The 26555-nt window shown below is 37.6% G+C and overlaps 1 protein-coding gene across 1 annotated transcript in view; it reads right to left on the minus strand.

Annotated features, from left to right (window-relative positions):
• Positions 1-26555, minus strand: part of Dok6 (docking protein 6) — a 407151-nt gene that overhangs the window by 268969 nt on the left and 111627 nt on the right. The window contains exon 2 of the mRNA XM_005065385.4: positions 6661-6768. Coding sequence (XP_005065442.1) covers positions 6661-6768 — 108 coding nt within the window. The remainder of the gene's footprint in view (positions 1-6660; positions 6769-26555) is intronic.

The raw sequence follows: 26555 nt of genomic DNA on the forward strand, positions 1-26555 counted from the left end.
TTTTTAATCAGTCCATTTGCCAAGTGTCATCTGTCACTATGTAAAAAATGCAATTGATTCTTATACTAAAATTTCCATGCTTATTGTTCACTGCATTCACTGGTTCTGGTATTTCTAGTTTAACAAGCATTTACAATAGTCATGTCATCTATGAATAGAAAGCATTTTTCCTTTTCTTTGGAAGATCCTTTTAGAAGCTCTTTTCCAAATTGTTGAAGCTTGCACTATTCTTGGGAGCTGTGCATAATCAAGGCAGGTTGAATTTGACAAATGTTTTTTTCTGAATTGCTTTAAAGGGTCCTGTGATGTTTTCATCTTTTATTGCTAATTATTCCATTAAATTAAAAAAACAGTCTGCTACTTATGGTGACTTACTGTTTTCATGTTTCTAATTAGATTTGTTAATAGTTTGCTAAGAGATTTTGAATTTACGGAAAATGTTAGTAGCTTTCTTTCAAAGCTCTGTCATGTTTGGTATTGGGATACTACTGACAAAGATAATTAGAAAGAAAAAGAGGTCATCAATTTGAAGTAGAGTATGGAAGATACTTGAGTTTGTAGGAGCCGGAGCGTACAAAGGAAGACACTGTAGTGCAGTCGAATATTATTTTAAGGTGTGTGACTTTTGTTTATGCTGCAATTTTTTAACTCCGTGAAGCTGAGTTACTGTGCCTGTCTAAAACACCTCGTGGTCCTAATAAAGAGCTGAACAGTCAATAGCAAGGCAGGATCAAGGATAGGTGGGACTGGTAGGCAGAAGGTGTAAACAAAAGGAGAAAGGTAAACGTATAAATAGAAGGAGAGAAGAGAGCAAGAGGACAAGGAGAGGAGGACATCAGGGGTCAGTCACCCAACCAGCCAGCCAGCCACAGAGTAAAAAGGAAAATAAGCTATGCAGAAGTAAGAAAGATAAAAGCCCAGAGGGAAAAGGTAGAAGGGCAAGAAACAAGCCAAGCTAAGGCCAGGCCCTCATAACTAATAAGCCTCTGTGTGTTATTTACTTGGGAGGTGGGTGGTGAACCCCTCAAAAGACCCTCATAAAGACTCAAAGAGCCAAAAGGATAAAAAACAATTTAAACAATACTGAAGGCTGAAAGGGGTATAATTCTATTTCAGTTAAAACACTAAAATAAATAAATATAAGTGCCAATTATTGAAAAAGAAAATAGTTAAATAAAATACAATGTAAGACTCCTGCCGAGCAATTCACAAATTGTCTCATTTCAGGTTTCTCATTTGTTGATTCTATTCCGCTCTTACTGCATGTTGTCTCTTTGCCGTGGTTCAGCTCTACAGCATTTAGATTTTTAACATGAACATTATGGCTGTCGGAGTAAACTCTATACTATGATTTTTGCTTTGATAGTGTTTTGCTCTTATTTATTTCCTTAGACTGTACTACCGAAAGTTGTATCTGTGGTAGCCTGTGGCTTATGCTTTAGGCAAGACACTGTAGCCTCAACTAGGAGGTGATCTCAGTTTGCCAGATCCTATCTAACTCACTGTCACCCACGGCCCTATACTGAGTATGTGTGTCTTTCTTTCATTTTTTAATTTAAACTTTTTTTCATTTTACATTCGAATCCCAGTTTCCCCTCCCTCCCCTTCTCCTGCCCCAGCCCCCATCCTCTGAGAGGGTAAGGCCTTCTTTGGGGAATCAACAAAGTCTTGAGTACCAAGTAGATGCAGGTTCAGGCCCCTCTCCCCATTATTAAGGCTAAGCAAGGCTATACTAGGTATATCCATAGGGAATGGGCTCCAAAATGCAAGTTCATACACCCAGGATAGGTCCTGGTTTCACAGCCAGGACACCCCAACAATCAAAATTGAATAAGATATCAGAAAATGGAAAGATCTCCTATGATCTTAGATAGGTAGGATCAACACAGTAAAAATGACAATCTTACCAAAAACAATCTACAGATTCAATGCAATCCCCATCAAAATCCCAACGCAATTTTTCACAGACTCAAAAGGACAATACTCAACTTCATATGGAAAAGCAAAAAACCCTGGATAGCCAAAACAATCCTGTACAATAAAGGAACTTCCAGAGGCATCACCATCTCTCAGTTCAAGCTCTACTATACAGCTATAGTAATAAAAACATCTTTGTATTGGCATAAAAACAGATGTATGGATCAATGGAATTGAAGACCCTGATATTAATCCACCTATGAACACTTGAGATTTGACAAAGAAGCATATGTGTGTGTTTATGGGTATCTTTCTCTAGCTGTCTCTTTTGAAGTGTGTCTTTCTTACTCTCTGACAGCCCAATGTAACCAGTGCCAGGCACTCCCTCTAGGCTTTCTAGTGGTCCTGTGAGAGTGGGTTTGCCAGTGTCAGAGCCATTACTATAGCCTATGATTGCAGCTGCCACTAGTGGAACAGGACCATTTTGCTTTGGCAACTCATTTCATTCTCCCTTCAAAGAGGCCAACTGGTACCTATTTGATGTTGTATATTGATGTTTGCAGGAGGATTATAAAGTTAGGGATTACTGCTGTCTATAGGAAATGGAAGGAAAAATAGGCATTTGAACACAATAGTTATACGATACACTTCCTGTTTAAGTCCCTTTCACACATTTCTATCAATTGTGGAATATATATCAGGTGTTTATTTGTTTTTAACCTCTTCTCCCACACTTTGGTTCAAACAGTCTCTTTCATCTTTAGGCATACTAAGTGTTTCTCCCTCAATTCCTTGTGCCAGGTGTTTTTGTCTTTGTTTAAGGAATGGTCCTTCCACTTCATCTTTGAAATTCCTAAGTGAAAGGTTCAGGCATTACTCTGGCCTGCCCTGTTACCTGGCAAGATGCGCTCAGGCAACACTCTGGCCAGCCCAGAGTTCCGTGAGAGCCAGGCAGGTGCAAAGGACCCCTTTAAGGGACTGACCCCTGCCCATTTACTCTCACTTACTCCTCTTCCTCTGCTCTTGCTCTTACTCTCTCTCTCTCTCTTATCTCTCTCTCTCTGCTCCCCTTTTCCCTCCCCGTCCACCAATAAACTCCACGTGGGATCGTTGAGTCGCGGTCTGTGTCTCCTTACTGGATAAACCTAAACGTTTTAACAACACTAAGGACTGCTGTTTCTATCACCTCATCTTGGTCACAGCAAGCTGTAGAAGTTTGTCTTTAATTAATTCTCTTTTACAGGACAAAATGCTTTATTTCCACAACACTTTCCTAGTCATTTAAGCTTAAGACCAATGGTAAACAGATGCACTGTTTAATAATTTTTCTCTACCCCTGAATCCCCAATGAAGAAAACAATAGTACATATTTAACAAGGCCAAGAAAATTGGGCGCCTAATGAGTTTGAATTTTAGGTCATGTTGATAGACAAAATAGCCCAGAGACTGAAACTTTCTTTCAGACTAACTGTTCACAGTGGAAATGAAGAAATTTCCACTACAGTACAAAACAGAAATTAAAGTTGGAAAAGTCAGTTTATGTAAAATGAGGATTGTCACGTGTGACTTTAATTCCTGCACCTGAGTAACTCAACTGAGAGGACCCCAAGTTCACAACCAGCTTGATCTACATAATAAAACGCAGTCTCAAAAATCAAACAAGGCGCACCCCTAGATGGAAAGTTATGAGCAATTAGTGACACCTAAGACACAGGGACTTAGTCTGTTATAGGAACAAGCCTCTGATAATTTCTCCAATCCACAAAAGTGAGTCCCAATCACAAATACATATGGGAAACAATAAATGAACTCAAGATACAACTACATATGTGTAACAACAATAACTAACAAGAGAACACAAATATAATAAACAAATAAAGCAAAACAACAACAGGATAAGCAAGGAGAAATGAGAACTGATTTAGATCTGTTTTAGAAATGACCCCTCCTCAGTAAGTGATACAGACAGCACTACCATTAAATTCATCATTCATTAGTCTGCTTTAAGTTATTTAAAAACACAACTTATCTTCATGATACACAATACCAATGAAATTTTAGAATGCAAATCCTTTTTTATTTAAATTAGAAAGCAACTTGTTTTACATGTCAATCCCCTTCCCTCCTCCCCTGCTGACAACCAACCACCCAACCCATCCCCTTTCTGCTTCCTAGGGATGGTGAGACCTTCCATGGGAGATATTCAAAGTCTGTCATATCATTTGGAGAAGGACCTAAACAATCCTCCATGTGTGTAGGCTGAGAGAGTATCCTTCTATGTGGATTGGGCTCCCAAAGTCCATTTATATACTAGGGATAAATAATAGAGGCACCATAGATTTCCAAGACCTCCTAAATGACACCCACATTCAGAGGGTCTGGGTCAGTCCTATATTGGTTTCCCAGTTATCAGTCTGGAGTCCGTGATCTCCCCCTTGTTCAGGTCAGCTGTTTCTGTGGGTTTCTCCAGCCTGATCTTTACCCCTTTGCTCATTACTCCTCCCTCTCTGCAACTGGATTCCAGGAGTGTGGCTCAGTGTTTAGTTTTGGTTATCTGCTTCTGCTTCTATTAGCTACTGGATGAAGGCTCTAGGATGGCAATTGAGGTAGTAATCAATCTCATTATTGGTGAAGGGCATTTAAGGTAGCCTCTCCACTATTGCTTAGATTATTAGTTGGTATCATCCTTGTAGATCTCTGAACATTTCCTTAGTGCCAGATTTCTCTTTAAACCTATAATGGCTACCTCTATTATGGTATCTCTTTTCTTGCTCTCCTCTATTCTTTCCCGACTCAATCTTCCTACTCCTTTCTGTCCTCCTCTCCTCTCCTTTTCTCCCCTTCTTTTTGTCTTAACTCCCTCTCCCCTTCCACCATGCTCCCAATTACCTCAGGAGATCTTGTCCCTTTCCCCTTCTCTGGGGGAACATGTGTGTCTCTCTTAGGATCCTCATTGTTTCCTAGCTTCTGTGGTGGTGTGGATTGTAGGCTGGCAATCCGTTGCTCTATGTCTAAAATCCATATATGAATGCGTACATACCATGTTTGTCTTTTTGTGCCTGGGTTACCTTGCTCAGGATGGTTTCTTCTAGTTCCATCCATTTGCCTGTGAATTTTAAGATTCCATTTTTTTTTCTGCTGAGTAGTACTTCATTGTGTAAATATACCATGTTTTCTTTATCCATTTTTCAGTTGAAGGGCATCTAGGTTGCTTTCAGGTTCTGGCTATTACAAATAACACTGCTATGAACATAGTTGAACAGATATCCTTACTGTATGAATGTGCATCTTTTTGGTATATGCCTAAGAGTGGAATTGCTAGATCTTGTGGCAGACTGATTCCCATTTTCATGATTCACCATACTGATTTCTAAACTGGCTGTATGAGTTGGCACTCCCACCAACAGTGGAGTTGTGTTCCCCTTTCTCCACATCCTCTCCAGTATAAACTGTCATTTGTGTTTTTGATTTTAGCCATTCTGATAGGAGTGAGATGGTATCTCAGAGTTGTTTTGATTTGCATTTCCCTGATGGCTAAGGATGTTGATCACTTTGTTAAGTGCCTTAGAGCCATTTTAGATTCCTCTATTGAGAATTCTCTGTTTAGTTCTGTACCCCACTTTTTAATTTGATTATTTGGTGTTTTGGTGACTAACTTCTTGAGTTCTTTGTATATTTTGCAAATCATTTTTATATGACCAAAACAGGCAGAATTATGTTGGCCATTTTATAATATACCATCTCAAATTATCATTAGAGACCTGCAATATAACTGTTAAATAGCCATTTACTGATGAGAAAACCAAAATGTCTGAAAGTTGGTAAATTACTGAATATAAAACCAAACCTGCTTTTTCTGGTTGTAAATCTATATTAATATGAAAAAACCTCACAAAGAGTCACATCAACTTCAGTTTTGTGCTATCTGATCAGATTTAGTCATAATATATATGGTTGGTAGTTATTTTATAGTTGGGTTATATAGATTATTAATATCAGCTAACATATAGTTAAAAATAGGGTAGAATGAAATTCAATATCATGTAAAATAATATATAAAAATTCATTTCATCATCATTATTCTCCATGAGTGATTATGTAAATTGCTAATGTGGAATTAGAGTCTGGATTGAGCTTATTCAGATCATGATATGCAGGATAAACAACTCCACAGTTCTGCATGCAGTGATTTGAAATTATCACCAAAGATAAGTTCAGGCCATATGTCTATGGCTATTTCTATATTCTTTTAGTTATTCACTCCTGAAATTTATGTAGCATCTACCTACCAGCATATTTAGTGATTATTTCTTGTTAATATGCTGAGTAAACAGCTAATGCTATCTACATTAACAGTGTCATTAACACTGATAAAGCTTGTTTGATAAATGTCATCTCCTAAATACTGCCTATAGTTTAATTCAGAGTAGCAAATGCACAATTAACCTGAACAGAGGAAAAGTGCCCGCTCAGCACCTAAGAATGGATCTAGTTGAGTTATGACTCATCTAATTTTGCAAAGCCACCATAAAAATGAGCTTTTCATTTTGCAGAAGTATAGCTGGGATTTACAGCAGATGATTAAGATAAGGAAGAAAAATAACTTTTGCATTTTATCAGAACGGGAGCATTTTATCCTGACCATGAATTTTTCCCTCTGTAGATGTCATCCATCAGAGAAATGTCTCCACAAGTTGTCAAGAGCCTAGCTGTTCCCCATGGACCTCTGCACTTGTGACTTACCTTGTGAAAGTTTCGGAAGTAAGCTGCTTTTTCATCTGGAAATTTTTCCAGCCTTCTGGGTCCCTTGCTAGAAGCCTTCTTAAAGACCAACCAGCATCGTCTGAAAATCTGAAACAAATAAAACAATCTGATTATCTACCTTTTCCTATGAGTTTACTGGCATTTGAGGTTTTATCTATTCAACTCATGCATTAAGAATGAGTTCATAAAACTCCATTTACTTCACAGTAAATGAAGGAGAAATGTATGACTAATAGAAATTGAAGAACAATTTAAAAACAATAATATATCATGTAAAAGATGTTGGCTTTAATCATCTTTAATATAAGTAATCACTTGGTTGTCCAACAATGAGAGATGTACTCTCAGCCTGGACTCTTGTGGGAGGGTCTAGGCCCTGCCCTGGATGAAATGACAGACTATGGATACCCCCATGGAGGGCCTCACCCTCCCTAGGAAAATGAGGGATATTGGGGGGGGTTGGTGGGTGGGCATGGGTAGAGGGGAGGGAAAGGGAGACGGACTTGGGATTGACATGTGAAGCAACCTTGTTTCTAATTTAATTATAAAAATAAAAATTAAAAAAATATATGGAGAAAAAAAAGAAATACATTTTTGTATTTGGCACATCTGCTCCCTTGTCTTAAAATTTTATACTAATTAGAATATACTAAATATTTATTATTTAAAATATATTTTAAATTTTATGTACACATTTAATCCTAATAACTGCTACTTTTAAAAAGGTACTGTTATGTTTATTTTAGGATAAAGCTAAGATGCAGGTCAAGGCTTGAATACTTGTCATACTGAATCTTTTGTTTCAGCTTTTAAAATTACAATTAATTTTCTAAGCTGAATTTATCACTTTTGGACCATGTTTTTATTTTATACAAATAATTAATACCAAACTTTTAGTTGATATCTCATTTTTACTGTATAAATGTTATATGGTCTCCTAGGTATGTTGATAAGGAAAGAAGTAAAATACATTTGCTTTTCTTTCTAGCAATTGAATTTTCTTGGTAATTTGAAATGGACACAACTTTTTGATCTCTAAATTTACCATATTTCATTTCCTGGTGAAAAATTTTCAACTAGCACAAGGAGAGATTTCATCAAAGGCAATTTCAGAAATCTTAGTTACTGTATCTCTACTCTGTGTCTTTATTCAAAATGCACAGTTGTCACAATCCCTTTTTGGCTAGTAGAAGACAATGTGTAATTCTTTCAAATTATTCCCATGAATAGTGTTTCTTACTCCTTGAAAGACAGTACTTTCCAAGTTAAAAGGCACTCTCAGAGCAATCACAAACGAATTTTCCCACTAAAAGCAAAATAAGTAGAATAGCAATGTGAACACTCACTCCCACTTCCCCTGCTTTCTTTCTAAGATATCCTGCTATCATTTTGAAAAACACATCAAGAATGATGTTGAGCTCAAAGAACACAATAACATGCCTGCCCATCTTTGGGATTAGATAGATAATCCTTATCAAAGGGCTAATAGCTGTATACTTGTAAGGTAGGAACTGCTCAATTTCTTTAGAACTATTGGTGTGTTTTGATATACTGTTTATTACATGACACTGTAGTTCTTTGTAATTCTTTGTTGGACCTATATCAATGCCCATTTCCAAAATCAAAATGTGTTAATGATTACAATATGAAATCAGCATATTATTTGTTTAGCCCCAATTTGCAGATTTTTGTCATTTTTATCCTACCCATTTCTTTTTCTCATCTGTATCAGATATTTTTCTGAAATCTTTCTTCCCAGCAAACCCCTATTGCATGTCTTTTATTGCATGTGAGGATCATTAAGCTTAATTACCTTCTTTCCTCAACATGGGTGGGAAGTTATTTATTGGAGCAATGGCAGATTACCAATAACTACAGCTGTAACACAATAAAATAAAGGACCCACACACAGATATTGGGGTTCAATCTGAAGATCAGGTAAGCAAAGCAGCCAAGCTACTAGAGAGCTCATACTTCTAAAAGGGCTAGGGCATTCCTATTCTCAACTGGGCTGGAGAATGAGTGCCTGATACTGAGACCTTGCTCCTGTCCTACATACCTTCCTAGTTCTGGGATTATAGGCATGTGATCCTAGGTGCTGGGATCAAAGACATGAGCTGTTTCTCTTTAGGACTGGATCAATCTTGTGTAGATCTAGGTGGCCTTGGACTCACAGAGATCTGTCTACCTCTTAATCCTGAGTCCTCGGATTAAAGGTATATACCACCACCTCTTAGCTTCTTGCTCCTGGGATTAACTGTGTGCCTGGCTTCTATGGTTTGTGGCTAACTTTGCTTTCTGAACTCTCAGGCAAGCTTTAATAGGCCATAAACAATATATCATCACATACAGCAGTGAAAAAAACTGGCACCCTCTCCCTCAGAAAACCATTCACTGCCAGTAGCACCTCAGGGACGGGTAGCTTGACTTGTTTCTAGCCAGTTTTTCTCTATGCTTTTAACTTTATTATTGCTGTACACCTTTCTTTCCTTCTTGCTTTACAGCTATCTGGATGGCTGAGTAGCTGGCCCCTGATATCCTGCTCCCCTTGTTCTCTTGCTCCTTTTATTTACCCTCTCTTTCTGCCAGCCCACCCATCCTTGTTCCTGCCTCACAATTCACTGTTCAGCTCTTTATTAGACCATTAGGTATATAGCTAAGAATCACAACTTCACTGAGTTAAACAAATGCAGCATAAACAAAAGTCACACAACTTAAAATAATATTCTACCACAGTTCACATATGTTGAGAAGTGTAGATGTACATGCTTACATTTAGAGATGCACAGTAAAAAATAAATGAATGAAATTTTATTCTCTTCTTAAAATTACCCTCTCTACAATATAACATGATGTAATTTTGTGCTAAAGACTTCAAACTGGTGACTGAGAGGCCAGCATGGGACTGATCCAGACCCCCTGAATATGGGTGTCAGTGAAGAGGCCTCGGAAATATATAGGGCCTTGGAAAGTAGATCAGTATTTATCCCTGGCATAAAAATGGACTTTGGGAGCCCATTCCACATGAAGGGATGCTCTCTCAGCCTGGACACATGGTAGAGGGCCTAGGCCATGACTGGGATGTTATGACAGACTTTGAAGATTCCCCCATGGAAGGATTCATCCTCCCTGGGTATAGGGATGGGGTGGGAGGTTTGGAGGGTTGGGGGAGGAGGGAGAGGGCCCTGGGATTGACATGTTAAGCTAGCTTGTTTCTAATTAAAATAAAAAAGGAAAACAAAGAAATAATTTCATTTACAATTTACTCAAACTGTTGTATTAGAATTAAGAACACTGTGATGTGATGTCTATGAGCCTAGACAACATTTGGGTGAGGTTTTTAAATAATAACTAAAAGTCTTGTCTGAAATAAATTATTTAAACTTATATTCAACTTAGTTTTTCATCAATATATTCATGTCTTTTACTTCAGGAAGATGGGGACAACCCTTTAGATTATAAGAGATGTCTTGAAGAAAACAGCAGTGCGTTTGAAAAATAACCTACCTTCCTATCAGAAATTGATGGGGTTTGGGTACTGAGTTTTATCTCTCCAAATTCATACTCTGAAACCAGTGTGCTGGTATTTGGATATATAATCTTGTTAGATGGGTTCATGGAGGTTAGATTTGATGGAGGGATTGGTGATTTTATAAGAAAAGACAAGGCCAGCAGTACTCTTCCTCTCTGCTTATTCAAAAAGCAGAGAGCACATGAGCACATAATAAGAAACCATATTCGACCATCCAAGAGAGTAGGTCATGGGGGTACAGGAAGTTGAGTGGTTGGGGGTAAAATAGGGGGGAAGAGGGAATCATAGGTTAGAAGACAGATCAGGCACCAGAGTGACCTCTAGTGATCTAAAGGGATAACACCAATTGGCAAGCTAAGCAATAGTGGAGAGACCACCTCGAATGCCCATTCCTGATAATGAACTTGATGTCTATAACCATCTGGGAGCCTTCATCCAGTGACTGATGGAAGCAGAGGCAAACACACAATTAATCACTGAACTGAACCCAAGGAACCCAGTGACAGAGAGAGAGGAGTGATGAGCAAATTGGCAAAGAATGGGCTGGCAAAACCAGCAGAGACAGCTGATCTGAACAGGGAAGAGCTCTTGGACCCCAGACTGACAGCGGGGAGGCTAACATGGGACTGATCTGGACCCCCCCAAATGTGAGTGTCAGTGAGAAGGCCTGGGCAACCTATGGGGCCTTGAGCAGTGGATCAGTGTCTATCCCTGGAATACAAACAGTCATCGTGTGCCCATAGCACAAAGAGGGATGCTCTCTCAGTCTGGACTCTTAGGGGAATGCCTGGACCCTACCCGGAGTGAAATGACAGACTCTAGATATCCCCTATGTGGAAGGAATTGGCAATAGGGTGGGAGGCTGGGGGGGAAGGGGAGTGCGGGAGGAGGGGAGGGAGAGGGAACTGGGATTGACATGTAAAAGAAGCTATTTAAAATTAAAATAAAAAATGATATAAAAAAAAAGAAATCCTCACCAGAACTCAACCACATGGGCACCCTAGTTTCAAATATGCATCGTGGATAACAGAGAAAAAATGGATTTCTGTGGTTCAAACCACGTAATGCCTGATATTTTATTATAGTAGTTTAGACTCATTAAAACAGATGCCATAGATAGATAGATTGAAAGATAGATAGATAGATGATAGATAATATTTTATTTGTAGCAATGATAGGGTACAAGTTGAAATAAAATATTGTAGAAGTAAAAATCATTCCCAGCAATCTGAGCAGAAATTTAAGTCATCATAAGCAACAAACTCTAATATTGTCTGTAAGGTGGGGTGTATATAGATTATAAATACTTTTCCTGATTTTCATAATTGCATTGAGAATCTTTCCTTGAAGGAAATTGAGATGCAAATCTTCAGTAAAACTGTTTTTGTTCTTTCCTACTAAGAAATGGTTCCCCCCTGTAGTGTTGGACATTTGATTGCTCACAAGCACTGTAATAGCAAATGAAACCTTAAAATATTCATAGAAATCCATATGTATTTCAATGTTCATTTTGTGTTTCTATAGTTAGTTTAATTTTATAAAGTAAGCTAAATATGAGCCAGAAAGTCTAAATGTTATTGTCTCAGCATTCACTGTTATTATAGAACAAGGGATAACAAATAAGATGATAGGTTTAGCTATTTAAATAGTATCATATCCTTCAGCTATTATAACATTAACAGAAGAAAACAACCACATACAAATGAGCATAATTTTTAAAGGTTTCATGAAATAAACTGTTTGAGAAGTTGAAAGACCTGCCACTTATTTTTGCACTGGATTTGGGTATCAAACAAATTCCAAAATTGATTCACCAAATTCCCAAATATCTAACCAAGTTTCTAATATTAAAACCCTGAAGAGACTTTGTATGGTTTTCAAAATGTAGATACTCACATTGGCAAAATACCAAAATAATTGATAAAAATGTTAAGCAAAAACAGATTTTATTCAGAATTTAGCTTTTTTTTCTTAGCCTGTTATTCTATTTCAGTGACTAAGACCACATTCTAAACCTCCAATCTGTAATAATTTCTTAGACTTTCTGAATTTTGTTGTTGATTGCTCATTGTTTTTCCTTTTAAAATCTTAGAAGATTTGAAGTATACTAGTCACTTGTTTCCTAGAGAATTCTTTCATCTCTGCTTGTCTTGTTATTTCTGATACCTAAAATTTTAAAGAAAATGTGAGAGCAATGTCATTAAATATAATTTATTGGGAAAATAGTACGAATGAATCATGGCCATGGACTAGTTATTTTTAATATAATTTCTAATTCAAAATTTAAAGATGAAAAGAGAATCATTTAATAAATGTTGATTTCTTTTCTCTTTAGTCATAATTTTTCTAAATGCTTTGAATTTAAATAAAAGAAAATAATAACCAAAACCATGGTATAGAGACATTTCATGTGTCACTTGTGTTTTTCATGGAAGTAAAATCAAGTATGAGTCAGGGAATAAATGCCTCCTCCACAGCAGGAGTAGGAAGTGAATGGGTAGGAGATCTCTTCCCTTTGATCTTTCCCTCAAACCAGCTTTTATTAGTGCACCACAATCTGTTGGACTCCCTAGAACTGGTGCTTTAAATTAGTATTTATAGATATGAGCAAGAAAAATTACTGATGGGAACTAGAAAATCATTGCTAGGAGAAAAATTATAGGTAAAGAAAAAGTTTTTGTTTTGCTTTTAAATGAAAAGTGTAAAACCTTTGAGGAAATGAAAAAGACCCCCATGGATGAACTAGTCACTTGAATGTTTTTGCATCCCATGAGAATAAGCATTAATTAATGACCTTTGTGGGGCTTTTTTGGAAATTGGGAGTGGGTGTTCTATTCTCCTTTGATACTTCTTGCATCTCAAGAGCATAGATACTACCAATTCGTTCAAGGTACCTCCCACTTTCTCTTCTAAGAGGTTCAGTGTGGCTGGATTTATGATGAGGTCTTGATCCATTTGAACTTAAGTTTTGTGCATGGAAATAGACATGGATCTATCTGTAGTCTTCTACATGACAGCATCCAGTTAGGCCAGCACCATTTGTTGAAGATGCTTTCTTTTTTCCATTTAGCTTCTTTGTCAAAAATCAAGTGTTCGTAGGTGTGTGGATTAATATCAGTGTTTTCAATTTGATTCCATTGGCCTACCTGTCTACTTTTGTGCCAATACCAAGCTGTTTTCAGGTCTATAGCTCTATAACACAGCTTGAAGTCAAGGATGATGATGCCTATGGAAGTTCCTTTATTGTACAGGGTTGTTATGGCGATTCTGGGTTCCATATAAAGTTGAGTATTGTTCTTTCAAGGTCTGTGAAGAATTGTGCTGGAATTTTGATGGGGATTGCATTGAATCTGTAGATTACTTTTGTCAAGATTCCCATTTTTACTGTGTTGATCCTACCAATCCAAGAGCAAGGGAGATCATTCCATTTTCTGGTATCTTCTTTAATTTCTTTCTTTAAAGACTCAAAGCTCTTGCTATATAAGTCTTTCACTTGTTCGATTAGAATTACCCCATGGTATTTTATGTTGTTTGTGGCCTTATATGCCATCCTAGAGCCTTCATCCAGTGTCTGATGGAAGCAGAGGCAGACACCCATAGCTAAACAATAAACTGAACTCCTGGAACCCAGTTGCAGAGAAGAAAGAGTGATGAGCAAATGGGTCAAGACTGGACTGGTGAAACCCACAGAAACAGTGGACCTGAACAAGAGAGAGCTCATGGACCCCAGACCGATGGTTGAGAGGCCAGCATGGGACTGATCCAGACTCCCTGAACATGGGTGTCAGTGAGGAGGCCACAGCAATCTTTGGGACCTCAGGTACTACATCAGTATTTATCCCTGGCGTCTGAATGGACTTTGGGAGCTCATTCCACATGGAGGGATGCTCTCTCAACCTGGACACATGAAGGAGGTCCTAGCCCTGCCCTGGATGATATGAGTCTTTGGAGATCCCCCATGGAGTGTCTCATCCTCCCTGGGGAGGAGAGTGGGGATTGGATGGGGGTTAAGAGGGTTTGGGGAGCAGGGGGAGGAGGGAAGGCATAGGGAGCTGGAGCTGGGATTGACATGTGAAGCAAGCTTGTTTCTAATTTAAATTAAAAAGAGAAAAAGTAAAACAAACAAAGAGACTATAGATAGTTGCAACTCTTTGGGTTTGGGATGTGTAAGGACAAAATTTATTGCTTGGAGAAAATCTTGACAAAATTCTTCCCCTTAGCAGGTGAATTCCTGCAGGTTCCACCTTTGTTTAGGGAAGTGTTACACCCTCTGTCTTAGAATAAGAACTGAGAATTCCACCTTCTCTTTCAGAAACCCATTCTAAATATGCTGGTTGCCTCAGCAACCTGTCTAAAAGGTGACCTTGGGGTCTCCTTACAGAGAAGGCCCTGTTGCTGCCAGAACTCTAGAAGTCCCACAGATATCCAGCTGGCCCATTCTTTGGTTTCCAATGTGTTAGGCATGCAGGCAGCTTGCCTTAATTACACACTCTTTTTTTTTAACACATGGCATTTTTTTTTCTTTTAGCATTTTTGCCATTTCAAGGTGATTTTATACAAAGTCATCTTTTTCCAGTTAAAACTTACCAGGAAAAAGTACATAGCAGAATTCTTGGCTTTAGTTCATAACTATAATTATTTAGCAAGGACTCATTCATAAGCTTAACATACTCAGTGTTAGATTTAATAGATTTATTCCATCAGAAGCCATTGACCCAATGAACCTTGCACATCAAAATATGACTTCAGTACTTGGAATAATTTTTGATTGTAGGAATTGTCAAACTTGACAGTTTATTGTAATAAAGAAAGTCATAGAATGTTTTTCTCTAGGAAGTACATATATATATATATACATATATATGTATATGCACATTTGAGTGGATTCTGAGTTTTCTCCTGAAAATTTCCTTCTCCCTCCACATATACACACAAACATACACATGAATTGCACATTGACATACAAGATTAAATAGATATGACAAAGTTGTGGTATGAGCAACTTCCATCAGCTAGTAGATCTTTGTCCTACCACAGAAGATCATTTTGCATGTGTGAAAGTGACCGTTTGATAGAAATATGTTTAATTACCTGGTGGATTTAGATTTATTGTGGCAAATATGAAAGTAACTTTGCTATTTACCAATACTTAATTGCTGTTATACATGTTTTAATACCAGAAATCCATTCATTTATTCATCAATCTATCCATCAATATAATCCTTTAGCTAAATTTTGAGAGATCTAGATTTCATTGATATAGTAATAAAACTAAGTTACTAGCAACAAACACCAAATATCTCTTCCTATAGACAGAATTCTTGTCCTGTTGAACTTATCCTTGAATTACTAGGTAGATGGTAACTGGTAAATGAATGTATTTGTGAATAGTTAAGCACTTTAGAGAGAATTATAGCACAAGGATGGGCTATGAATGCCAGATATAGTAGCTCACCTCCCTCACAAGGACATTTAATTCCAGCATTAGATAAAGTAGGAGAATGCATGATGTATACACCTGGCTACCGGAGGCTTTTGGGTGAGACCACTGAGATGAAAATGTGCTGATAGGTTAAAAATAAGAAAGTTTAAATGGAGTAACCTCAATTAGGGGAAGCTTAAATTAGAGCTGTGGCATCTCAGGAAAGTCCACAGTCAAGCTTTTTAACTGAAATATCTGTGCATTCACCTTATAAATTGTAATAAGAATTACAGCTAATGTTAGTATTCAGGCATCTATACTGGCCTGCCCTTGGGATTCTGACAGGATAAGTCCTCAACTGCAGCCTCTAAGAGTACCACCTGTGCATATTCACTGTTACCTATTAAAGGGGCCCCCTTTCTCTCTCTCTCTCTCTCTCTCTCTCTCTCTCTCTCTCTCTCTCTCTCTCTCTCTCTCTCTCTCTCTTTCTCCTCCTCCTCCCCCTTCCTCCTCCTCCTTCTTCTTCTTCTTCTTCTTCTTCTTCTTCTTCTTCTTCTTCTTCTTCTTCTTCTTCTTCTTCTTCTTCTTCTCCTCCTCCTCCTCCTCCTCCTCCTTCTCCTCCTCCTCCTCCTTCCTAGAGGCTGGTCACCCCCTCCCCTCCCCATTTTCCCATTCCATTTCCCCTAACATAAACCCTTTCTCATGAGCTCTGTTGCATGACATCTTTCTCTCTCATGTCACTTTTTAAAATTACAACAGCCACTTCTTGCAATACTATGCTTCTCTCCAACAATCACATTTTTGACAAACAAAAACTGTCATCTACCACCACCCTTCAGTTTAAGCAGTAAAAGCAGATGCCACTCAACAGTATCCTTTGTATTATAGCAAGGTGGCTTGAATTATCTGTTTCAGAGCTTCAAATTCTAGTGGCTCCAAATAAACTTAATCTGCCTTCATTCTAAACTAGATGGTTTGAATCTTGCCTGAGGATTCGGATCTTTCCAGCTGCTCTGAGAAATGAAAGAGACTCAAAGAGTGAACAAGGAAACAAGAGTAAGGGAGAAAGAATTTGGAGTTGTGGGGTGTCTCCTGCTCCTGTATGATGTTATTAGAAGCTCTGACTAAAGATGGGTCATGTTGTAACTTTGATAATAAAGTAACTATTATACCTATGTTCCCAAAGTAGGCATTGAGGGGAACTGTACAATATGAGATAGAGATACTGTAACATGATCAGAAGTTACTTCAGCAACATGCATAAAATTATGGAATATTTATATATGTAACCTTTACATTTTTGAATATTTATATATGTAGCCTCCTCATTTTCAGTAAAAATCTGAAAAACAAGGAATAAAAATCAGACGAACATTTTTAAAAATTGGTATTTATAAGAACATCGCTATGGATTTCCTTTTTAAATGCAAAGGATATCATCTCTGCTTAAATAAGTGTTACAACACTAGCTGAGTAACATTTCTGCTCTTTTAAAAATAATTATTTTTATTTATATGTATATATGTGTGTCTACATATTAGTATGCATACATGCATGTAGGTGTCCATTGTGACCAGAAAAGGGTGTCAGATTCCCTGGAGTGAGAGTCACAGGCATAAATATGGACTACACAGTATGGGTACTAGGAACTAAATTCAAGTCCTCTGAAAGACAAGTAAGAGTTCATAACCATTGAGCCAATTCTCAAGATTGCTTCCCAATATCTCTTTTTAAAAGCACATTACTCTTCTTTTCCTAAATGATGTCACACAGTTTCAGTCATAGGAGTCAGGTGAATTAAAATCTTTGAAAATGAAACTTTATAAAAAGCAGGTACTAATCACTATGTCAATGACCTCACATATCAGCAAAACAGGGCACTAAACATAATAAGAAAAGAAGGAATTGAATTAACTGAAGATTTATTTTTTTATATCAGGAATGAATAGTCTAAGAAATGAACATGAAACCATTGAAAAGGTCTTTCCTTTATGTATGACTGCAACTCGAACACTTCTAGAAGAAGTAAAGAACTCCAACAATTTCAAAAGACTATCTAGTTCAAAAAAGGGGAAGATACTCAAACACTCAAACTGCCAGTTATAAGAAGGAAATTTACATGTATCTGATAAGTTTAAGGATGTAACAAATTCTTAAAACTTGAGGTAATCTGAAGTAGAATGATAAAGAGACAGCTCAGCCCTAACAAAACAAAATAAAAATGACACTGGACTCCGGCGGGGGCAGTGGGCTTCTCTTGCTGCTAGAGTCTGTATTAGTGAGTCTGAAAGATGCACAACTATGGAAAATCTTGTGATGTTTCTAGAGATTTACATTGACACTAGCAATTCTGCTCTGTATTTTGTATACAGGGACAAAAATATATGTATATTTTACAACATCTATGATAGCATTACTCATAGAGGCCTCAAGTACAGACATTATGATTTGTGTACACAACTGAGCAATTGACACCCTTGAAAGTATATGAACTATTGCTACACAGACAAATCCCAAAATCATCACTTTAATAAAATCCCAATAAAAGATGATGTTTGAAGCTCCATATATTCACATAAATCCAGCAGGTTGCCTAAGCCAAGCTGTGCTGTGTAAGTTATATTTAGAACAAAAAAGTGATTTCCATCATAATCACCACAGTGACTGATTCATTGAGAGGTGCAGGTGTGAGAAGAAGGTCCATGATGGAGATCCTTCTTCATCACTAGAAGCATTCTATCTGAAAGCATGTAAGTCAATATTTGCTTTTAGATGCCTGCATGGAGTTTATGCCATTTCATCATATTACTTCAGTTTGTCTGGAGTCTATGTATGCAGTCTCTCTCTCTCTCTCTCTCTCTCTCTCTCTCTCTCTCTCTCTCTCTCTCAATCTCTCTCTCTCTATCTCTCTCTCTGTGTGTGTGTGTGTGTGTGTATGCACATCTGTAGTTGGTCTATCCATACAACAAAGTAGAACAGGACACTGGGTGTCTTCTATCACTCTCCCTTATTACTTGAGAAAAGTGTTTCACTGAGCTGAAGCCCCTACCATTTCCCATCCTAGCTAGCTAGTGAGCATATGGGATTCAGCTGTTTCTGCACCCCATACTCAGGTTACAGGTAAGTACAGCTATGCCTGACTTTTCTATGGGTCCTGGGGTATTCAAACTCAGGTCCTCATCATTGCTGAGCAAGTGTTCTTACTCATTGAGCTACCTCCGAAGTCCTTATTAATGCTTTTAAAGTTATAAATACCATGTGTTCAAGTTTACAAAAAATGTCAGGGGACACATTTTACTTTTCTTCTTTTTGAGGTTCCTATTTCTAAGTAGAAAATAAAGAAAATAACAGACACAGAGGATCCAATTCTCCTAGTATTTTCAGGGAAGCAGATGGCAGCCATTGGTAAGTGTGCTGAAAAGGTGTTAGGATCAACCATTAATTAGGCTGAACACAGCAAGGAAACTGACAGACACCACACAGCTTCTGGCTAAGACTCGGGCATCCCAGAAGTACTTATGTCTAATGTTATCAAGTTTCCAAAATAGTCCTGGCAGCTTTAATTTATCTATTAAAAATAAGTTAACAAAGACTGGCTTTGCACTGGTGCCTCTGAAGGGGGAGATGGCCGGACTTTAAGTAAGGAGAGCTTTAAGTCAACACCTGCTCGCCAGTGGCTGAAACCCTATTGGGTACTTCATATAGGACCACGTATTCTATGTACTTGCTCACATAGAAGGGGACATAGAACTACCCTATTTAACTCCAGAAATTTGTCAAAGAATGTCAACTTCTAGTGGTATCAAAGCTCTAATGCTCTACTGTTTCCCTCTTGCTTCAAAGGCTGTGTTTAGGGTCTATCTCTGTAGTCAACCCTTATTTGCATCTGTATTGTCTGTAATATGAACTGACAAAATATTACCTTTAAAAGTAAATGAAGGACATACATAAATGAAAACATAATTTACATTTCACTATTCCTGTGGAAACAGTGATCATTTTCAGTTTTCATGAGTATGTAGGCATTGTGTATTCATGAGTGTGGATATGGGTAGCACTTGCCTCTGGAAATACATGTGGAGAACAGATATTTACTTCAGGCCCTCCTCTACAGTCCTTCACCTTAGAGTTGAGAGGGGATCTCTCCTTAAACCTGGAGCTATGCTGAATAGGAGTGACTCCTCAACCTGGGGCTTCAGCACTGCATCTTCAGGAGGACTACTTCACCTGCTGTTACATGAGTGCTGAGGGTATGAACTCATGTCTTCAAACTTATACAGCGAGCACTTGCTTACTGAGCCACCTCCCCAGCTCCAGTAATTCTTGAGGGTGTACTGTGATGGAACTCATCACATTTGATATTGTCTTTCATTTAATGTTTCATTATCTTAACTGCTGAATTAGAGAGCAAAAGCAATTCCCCTTTTCCTACTTGAAGCAACACAGGTCTTAAAAATACATTGAGTCCTAGACTGACAACTGGGGAACCTACATGGTACTGAGCCAGGCACCCCAAATGTGTTGTCAGTTGGGAGGCCTGGGCAGTGTATGCGGCCTCTGGCAGTGGAACCAGTATTTATCCCTAGTTGCATGAATGAACTTTGTTAGCCCATTCACTGTGAAGGGCTACTCTCTCAGCCTAGATAAACAGGGGACGGCCTTGGTCCTGCCTCAAATGTTGTGACAGACTTTGATGATTCCCCATGGAAGGCCTTACCCACCCAGAGGAGTGGATGGGTGGGTGGGGGCTTGGATAGGGAGATGGTGGGGGGAATGGGAGGATGGAAGGGAGCAGAAACTGGGATTGGTATGTAAAATAAGATTTTTTAAAATTTAAATAAAACTTAATTTAAAAAAGAAAATACATTGAGATATGTTAACCCCTTGAGTGCAGAATGTGTCTCACAGGTAGTGAGTGTCTCTAAATAACTCAGCCTATTTCCTTGTTCTCTGCTGGGGTAACAGTGGAACTATAGTAGTACAGAAGAGGCTAGGCATAGTGGAGCTTGAATTTTTCTATGTCCTGTGATACAAGAAGGAAAATCATGAAGTCCAGGTGTCAACTTCTCAAGAGAAAGCAGAGAGATGATCTGTGTGAAAAGATTTGGAATTTTTTTAAAGTACAGTGGCAGGATACAAGATTAACTAAAAATATCAGTAATCCTACTCTATAGAGACGGTAAGAGGGCTGAGAAAGAAATCAGAGAAACATCACCCTTTACAATTGCCACACACAACATAAAATACCTTGGGGTAACGCTAATCAAACAACTGAAAGACCTGTATTGCAAGAACTTTGAGTCTTTAAAGAAAGAAATTAAAGAAGCCCTCAGAAAATGGAAAGATCTCCCATGATATTGGATAGATAGGATCAATTTAGTAAAATTGGCAATCCTGCCAAAACCAATCTACAGACTCAACACAATCCCCATCAAAATTCCAACACAATTCTTCACAGAACTTGAAAGAACAATTCTCAACTTTATATGGCAAAACAAAAGACCAAGGATAGCCAAACAACCTTACTCAACAAAGCAACATCTGGAGGCATCACCATCCCTGACTTCAAGTATTATTATAGAGCTGTAGTCCTGAAAACAGCTTGGTATTGGCACAAAAATAGACAGGTAGACCAATGGAATCGAATTGAACACTCTGAGATTAATCCACAAATCTATGAACAGATGACTTTTGACAAAGAAGCTAAAATTATACAATGGATAAAAGATAGCATCTTCAACACATGGTGCTTTTTCATGTAACAATAATCTGGTCTTCATAATATACCTCTTGTGGCAAAACATAATTTTTATATTAAATATTTGTACAAGGTATCTATGAGTTACTATTTTGAGTATGAGTTTTCTTTCAGTCACCTCTATAAAAAATGGCAAATACAGGTATTATTTAATATCTAGCATTTACTTAGTATATTAATGTCTTTAATATATTCTTTATAGATTTGAGATATATTTATATATATTATATTTCTATTTCCCAGCATCTAAACCCCTTTTAGAATATGATAATAAAATGTTTCAAACTGCTTTAAGCATCTACAAATATATAAAAATTCCCAAGTAGCTTTCTGCTTAATATATTCATGAGACAATGATTTCTCAAATGCAGAAAAATGTTTCCTTTTAATCCTGTGTGTCATTTTTTCAGTGCCTTCCAGGAAAGTGATATCTTAATTATTTTATCTTTTGAACAAGAATAAGAGCCAGAGGATGAGAAAGTGATTTTTATAATCTCCTAATATATTTATCATTCAATTTTCTAGAAAACCACCAAAATTTTATAAAAATTTACTTTTCTTTCATGAAGATGAGACTTGAATAAATAGTCTAGTATTTGAATAATAGTGAGGCATTTTGTGTTTTTTTATTTGTTCCATGGAGATTTCAAGATATTTTAGGAATTGACTAAATGAGGATAGAGACATTCTTAATTAAGTTAGTAAATTTCAACTGTAAATACATCTTTGTCTATAAAGAATTTAATCTTTGCTTCACAGCCCCATGGGTTTCCTCAGAAGAAAAATTTTGGCATTTTTCTCTTGTAAACATTTATTCTTTTCCTAAGTATGATTTTCTTTTATTATGTATGACTGAGACTATAAACATTTTCTCTTCTGTTTATAAGGTACTAATTCACTCATGCATACTGATCAAAATATTTATTGACTAAAGGGCATCTATTGAAAGTGGAATCCTTTATAACTTATTGATTGCAAAAATTTATGTTTGAGACATTGAAATTAGTATTATTTGAGTCTTAAGTGCACCTTTATAACTTACGAATCAAAGGCTTTGCCCTTAATACATCAGGGTGGAGAGGAGTGATTGTACCACTAAGTGTTTGGAATAAGAAGGCCAGTTACAAAGAGGAGTGATGACCAGAGGAATCAAGATCAGGCTGGCGAAACCCACAGAGGCAGCTGACCTAAACAAGGGGAACACATGGACCCCAGACTGATGACTGAGGGGCCAGCATGGGACTGATCCAGGCATCCCCCCTACTGAACCTGGGTGACAGAGAGGAAACCTTTGCAATCTGTAGGACCTTGGAGAGTAGAGCAGTATTTATTCCTGGCATACAGATGGACTCTTGGAACCCATACCATGTGGAGGGATGCTCTCTCAGCCTGGACACATGGGGAAGAATCTAGGCCCTTCCTGGGATGATGTGACAGACTCTGAAAATCCCTCATGGAAGCCCTATCACTCTCTGGGGAGCGGAGGGGGGATGGAATGGGGGTGAGGGGTTGAGAGGATTGGGGCATGGGGGAGGAAAAGAGGGAGAGGGAACTGAGAGTGACATGTGTAAAAAGTTAAATAAATATGGAAAAAAAGAGAAGGCCACTGGAGGTTATGTCTCTCAGAGATTCATTTGCTACTCTTGTTTTTCTGAACCTTCTGCATTTTCCTATTATCATGAAGTGCTTCATCACAGTTCACTTCAGATGTCCTGCCTTGTCTCAGGCACAGAAAAAAATGAATCACCGGATTCTGTCCTGAAACCTCTGAGTGTATGATCCCAAATGGGTGTTTCCTGCTTCTTGTGGATTTCTTTCAGGTTGTCAGAAAAAAAGCCAACTACTAGAAATAATCATTTTCTTCAAAGTTTGTAACTCATGTAAAATTTGTCCCCTTGGGATTGTACATTAAAGCCCAGTTCTGAATGCCATGTTAAAGCAAAAACTATAAGTACCTGATTATTATGCGTTATTTGAACAGTTTTTACAACTACTTAATTTCCTCAAGATTTATCATTTAATCTCCTTAGAAGAAAGTTTTGTAGTTCACTTATCTGTACATACCTTAACTGCAGAATTTTAACACTATAGACAATATGACAACATCAATTCACCTAAAGTTGTATAAATCAAATGCTTTGGCATGTGACTAAGTTTAATAAAACTGCTGAAAAATACTGTGGCCATACAGCACTAAATAAGACCTAATGTTTGCCATTGACAAGTGTATGGAGTTATTTAAACTAACTCAACATTGTGTAATGTCTCCATTTTTTTAAGAGACACTCTCAAACTGTACTATGCAGTAGACTAATACATTACCTGGAAAACTGTGTGTTGAATAAGAAAGCAGAGTTTCCTGTGTATAAGTTGAATATTGGAATCACCTAAGTAAACCATTTCTGGGTTAAAAAACTGAAGGATGAATAAGAATATTAACTATCCTTCAGATAATTGACACCTAAAAATACAGATACAAGATGTAATAAACAAACAAATACTGGATCAAGAGCTAGGAAAAAGTTGGTTGTATAGTGTACTCAATTACAGGACTTTTGGCCACACAACTCTGCATTTTTATCTGCGATGATTTGCTGCAATGTTTTCCATTTGTTACAAAGAGAAGTTTCCTTGATGAGGAGTGATGAGGAGTGATTAGGGTTGTAAAGACAAATATTTAGAAATGTAGTTAGGGATTAAACTGGTTTGGTAAAGTGGTGGTTGTGGGTTCTCCTAGTCATGTCAGAAGATACATCCGTTAACTGTCAACAATATGGATGCCTAAATTTGTCCGGAACAAAGGCAAAAATAGACATGCAAAAGTGGACAGGGGTGGGATGGGGTGTGGTGGGGGAACCCATGAGGCCTGACTCTACACAAAGAACTGCAGGCAGCAAAGGATGGTGAATTCAGAGAAATGGGCTTCCTAAAGGAAGGGGACACATTGTCAGAGCTGAAAACACACAGCAAGCATTATTCAGACTGAGTAGGTTGTCTTTAGGAATATATGTGTATACACATATGCAGGTAGCAATGATCCGTTTACGAAGAGTCAGGGATTTTATATGAGAAGGTTTGGAGGAAAGAAGAGGAAAGAGAAAATATGTAATTGTATGATAATCTCAAAAAAACCAATAATTTACAGAGGGAATCACAGTCTGTAATTTCCTGACACATAATCCTGCATCACACAGTAGTAAGAATGCTGTATTCTGTAAATACAAGATCAATAAGTAGTGCATGTCTAATTTACAAGAAAGTCCTCATTTAAAAAAAGCCTTTAAACACAGATATTACCACAAGAAGCATTGTTACTAGAAATATGTATTTCTGATTGTAGAGTATTTTCCACTAATAAGTTTCATGCACTGAGTTAAATATTCAAGTGCTTCTAAGAAAGAAATCTCCTATTAAAGTTAGCTTTAAAATTTTAAGAGTCACTAACTTTTCCTTATGATAGAAAAAATTAGTAAACTGAAGCATAAACTTCTTAGATGAAATGTAGTATTTGATATTACAAGTAAAGTGAAATTTTTTATTAAAGATTTATTTAAATTAAAAATAAGCTTGCTTCACATGTCAATCCCAGATCTCTCTTCCTCCCCTACTTCCCTGTCCCCCCAACCCCCTAGACCCCCACCCCCATTCAGGTCAGCTGTTTCTGTGGGCTAAACCAGCCCAGTCTTGACCCCTTTGCTCATCAGTGCTCCCTCTGTGTCAGTGGGTTCCAGGATTTCAGTTCAGTGTTTAGCTGTGGGTGTCTGCCTCTGCTTCCGTCAGTCACTGGATGAAGGTTCTAGGCTGGCATATAAGGAAGTCGTCAAACTCATTATCATAAAGTGAAATTTTAAAGTAGCTCTTGTAAAACTAAAACAGAATCTCAATGGGTTATTGAGTACCTCAGTTTGACCTCTGGAGTTATGCCACAGTCCTCACAGCATTCACAGTTCAGCAGCTTATGTCTGCTTAGGCTCAGCTGGCCCGAGAGTGTGTGCAGGTCTGTGATGGGCCATTGTGCCTACTTACAGCTAGGGCATGGCTCCCAGCCTGCTGGCTCTATGAAAGAAATACAAGTGCCCTTTCATAAAAGGCAAACCGCAAACAATCTTCTCCAACTGAGAATTTGCTAGAAAACACCAAGGAAGGCAAGGACCGAAAAATCTAGGTCACAGGGAACTATAAAAAAAGGGGATGGTTCCAATGAAATAAATACTGAGGTTTAATGAACTGCAGTTCAAAAAACTGACCAATGCTTCAGGAAATGGAAATGATCAATGCTCCAGGAAATGGAAATGCCAGTTACACTGATGTGATTATTATACATCTTGTAATTACCATATTTCAAATCATAAATTGCTACAATTATTATATTAAAACTGCATTGAGGTTCTTTTAAAAAAAGATATCAATGTTTAAAAACAAGGTGAGAAGTCCATCTTGGTAAGTCACCTGTAATCTCAAAAGGCTGAGGGAAGGCCTGAGCTACTTACTGAGTACCATTTCAGCCTGGGCAATAGAGTAAGATACTAGCCCAAGGCAAAAAAAAAACTGTCCTTTCCTTGAGTTATGGAATATGAAAATAGTTTTAAAAATACTTAAACACATATAAATACAACTTTACCTAATATCTTAATATACTTACATTAGCTATTATCTTAGAAATATAAAAATTTATACCTCAGATTCAAGGATTATTTTCCTTTAGTAATTTGATAATATTTTTGATGACCATTGTGCTTTTAGTTAATCTGAGAATAGGGGCACAGATTGAGAATTAGGATGAAAAGAGTCTAACTATCATTTTCTGTATATATATCCTTTTTTTTTTTTTTTTTGGTTTTTCGAGACAGGGTTTCTCTGTGGCTTTGGAGGCTGCCCTGGAACTCGCTTGGTAGTCCAGGCTGGTCTCGAACTCACAGAGATCCGCCTGCCTCTGCCTCCCGAGTGCTGGGATTAAAGGCGTGCGCCACCAACGCCCGGCTGTATATATCCATTTCTACATTTGTGTAACACATGTACACAAATCATTTTTGCTTTATAAATCCAATGTCTGAATTTAAATAATAATATCCACATGTGTATATACATATATAATTTTTCTTAATCACATAGTTAGAAAGATCAAAATAAATGTGTTACTCTTATACTCTTTTTGGTTCTAC

This window comes from Mesocricetus auratus, unplaced genomic scaffold (assembly GCF_017639785.1).
Source record: "Mesocricetus auratus isolate SY011 unplaced genomic scaffold, BCM_Maur_2.0 Super-Scaffold_100015, whole genome shotgun sequence".
NCBI classification, from domain to species: Eukaryota; Metazoa; Chordata; class Mammalia; order Rodentia; family Cricetidae; genus Mesocricetus; species Mesocricetus auratus.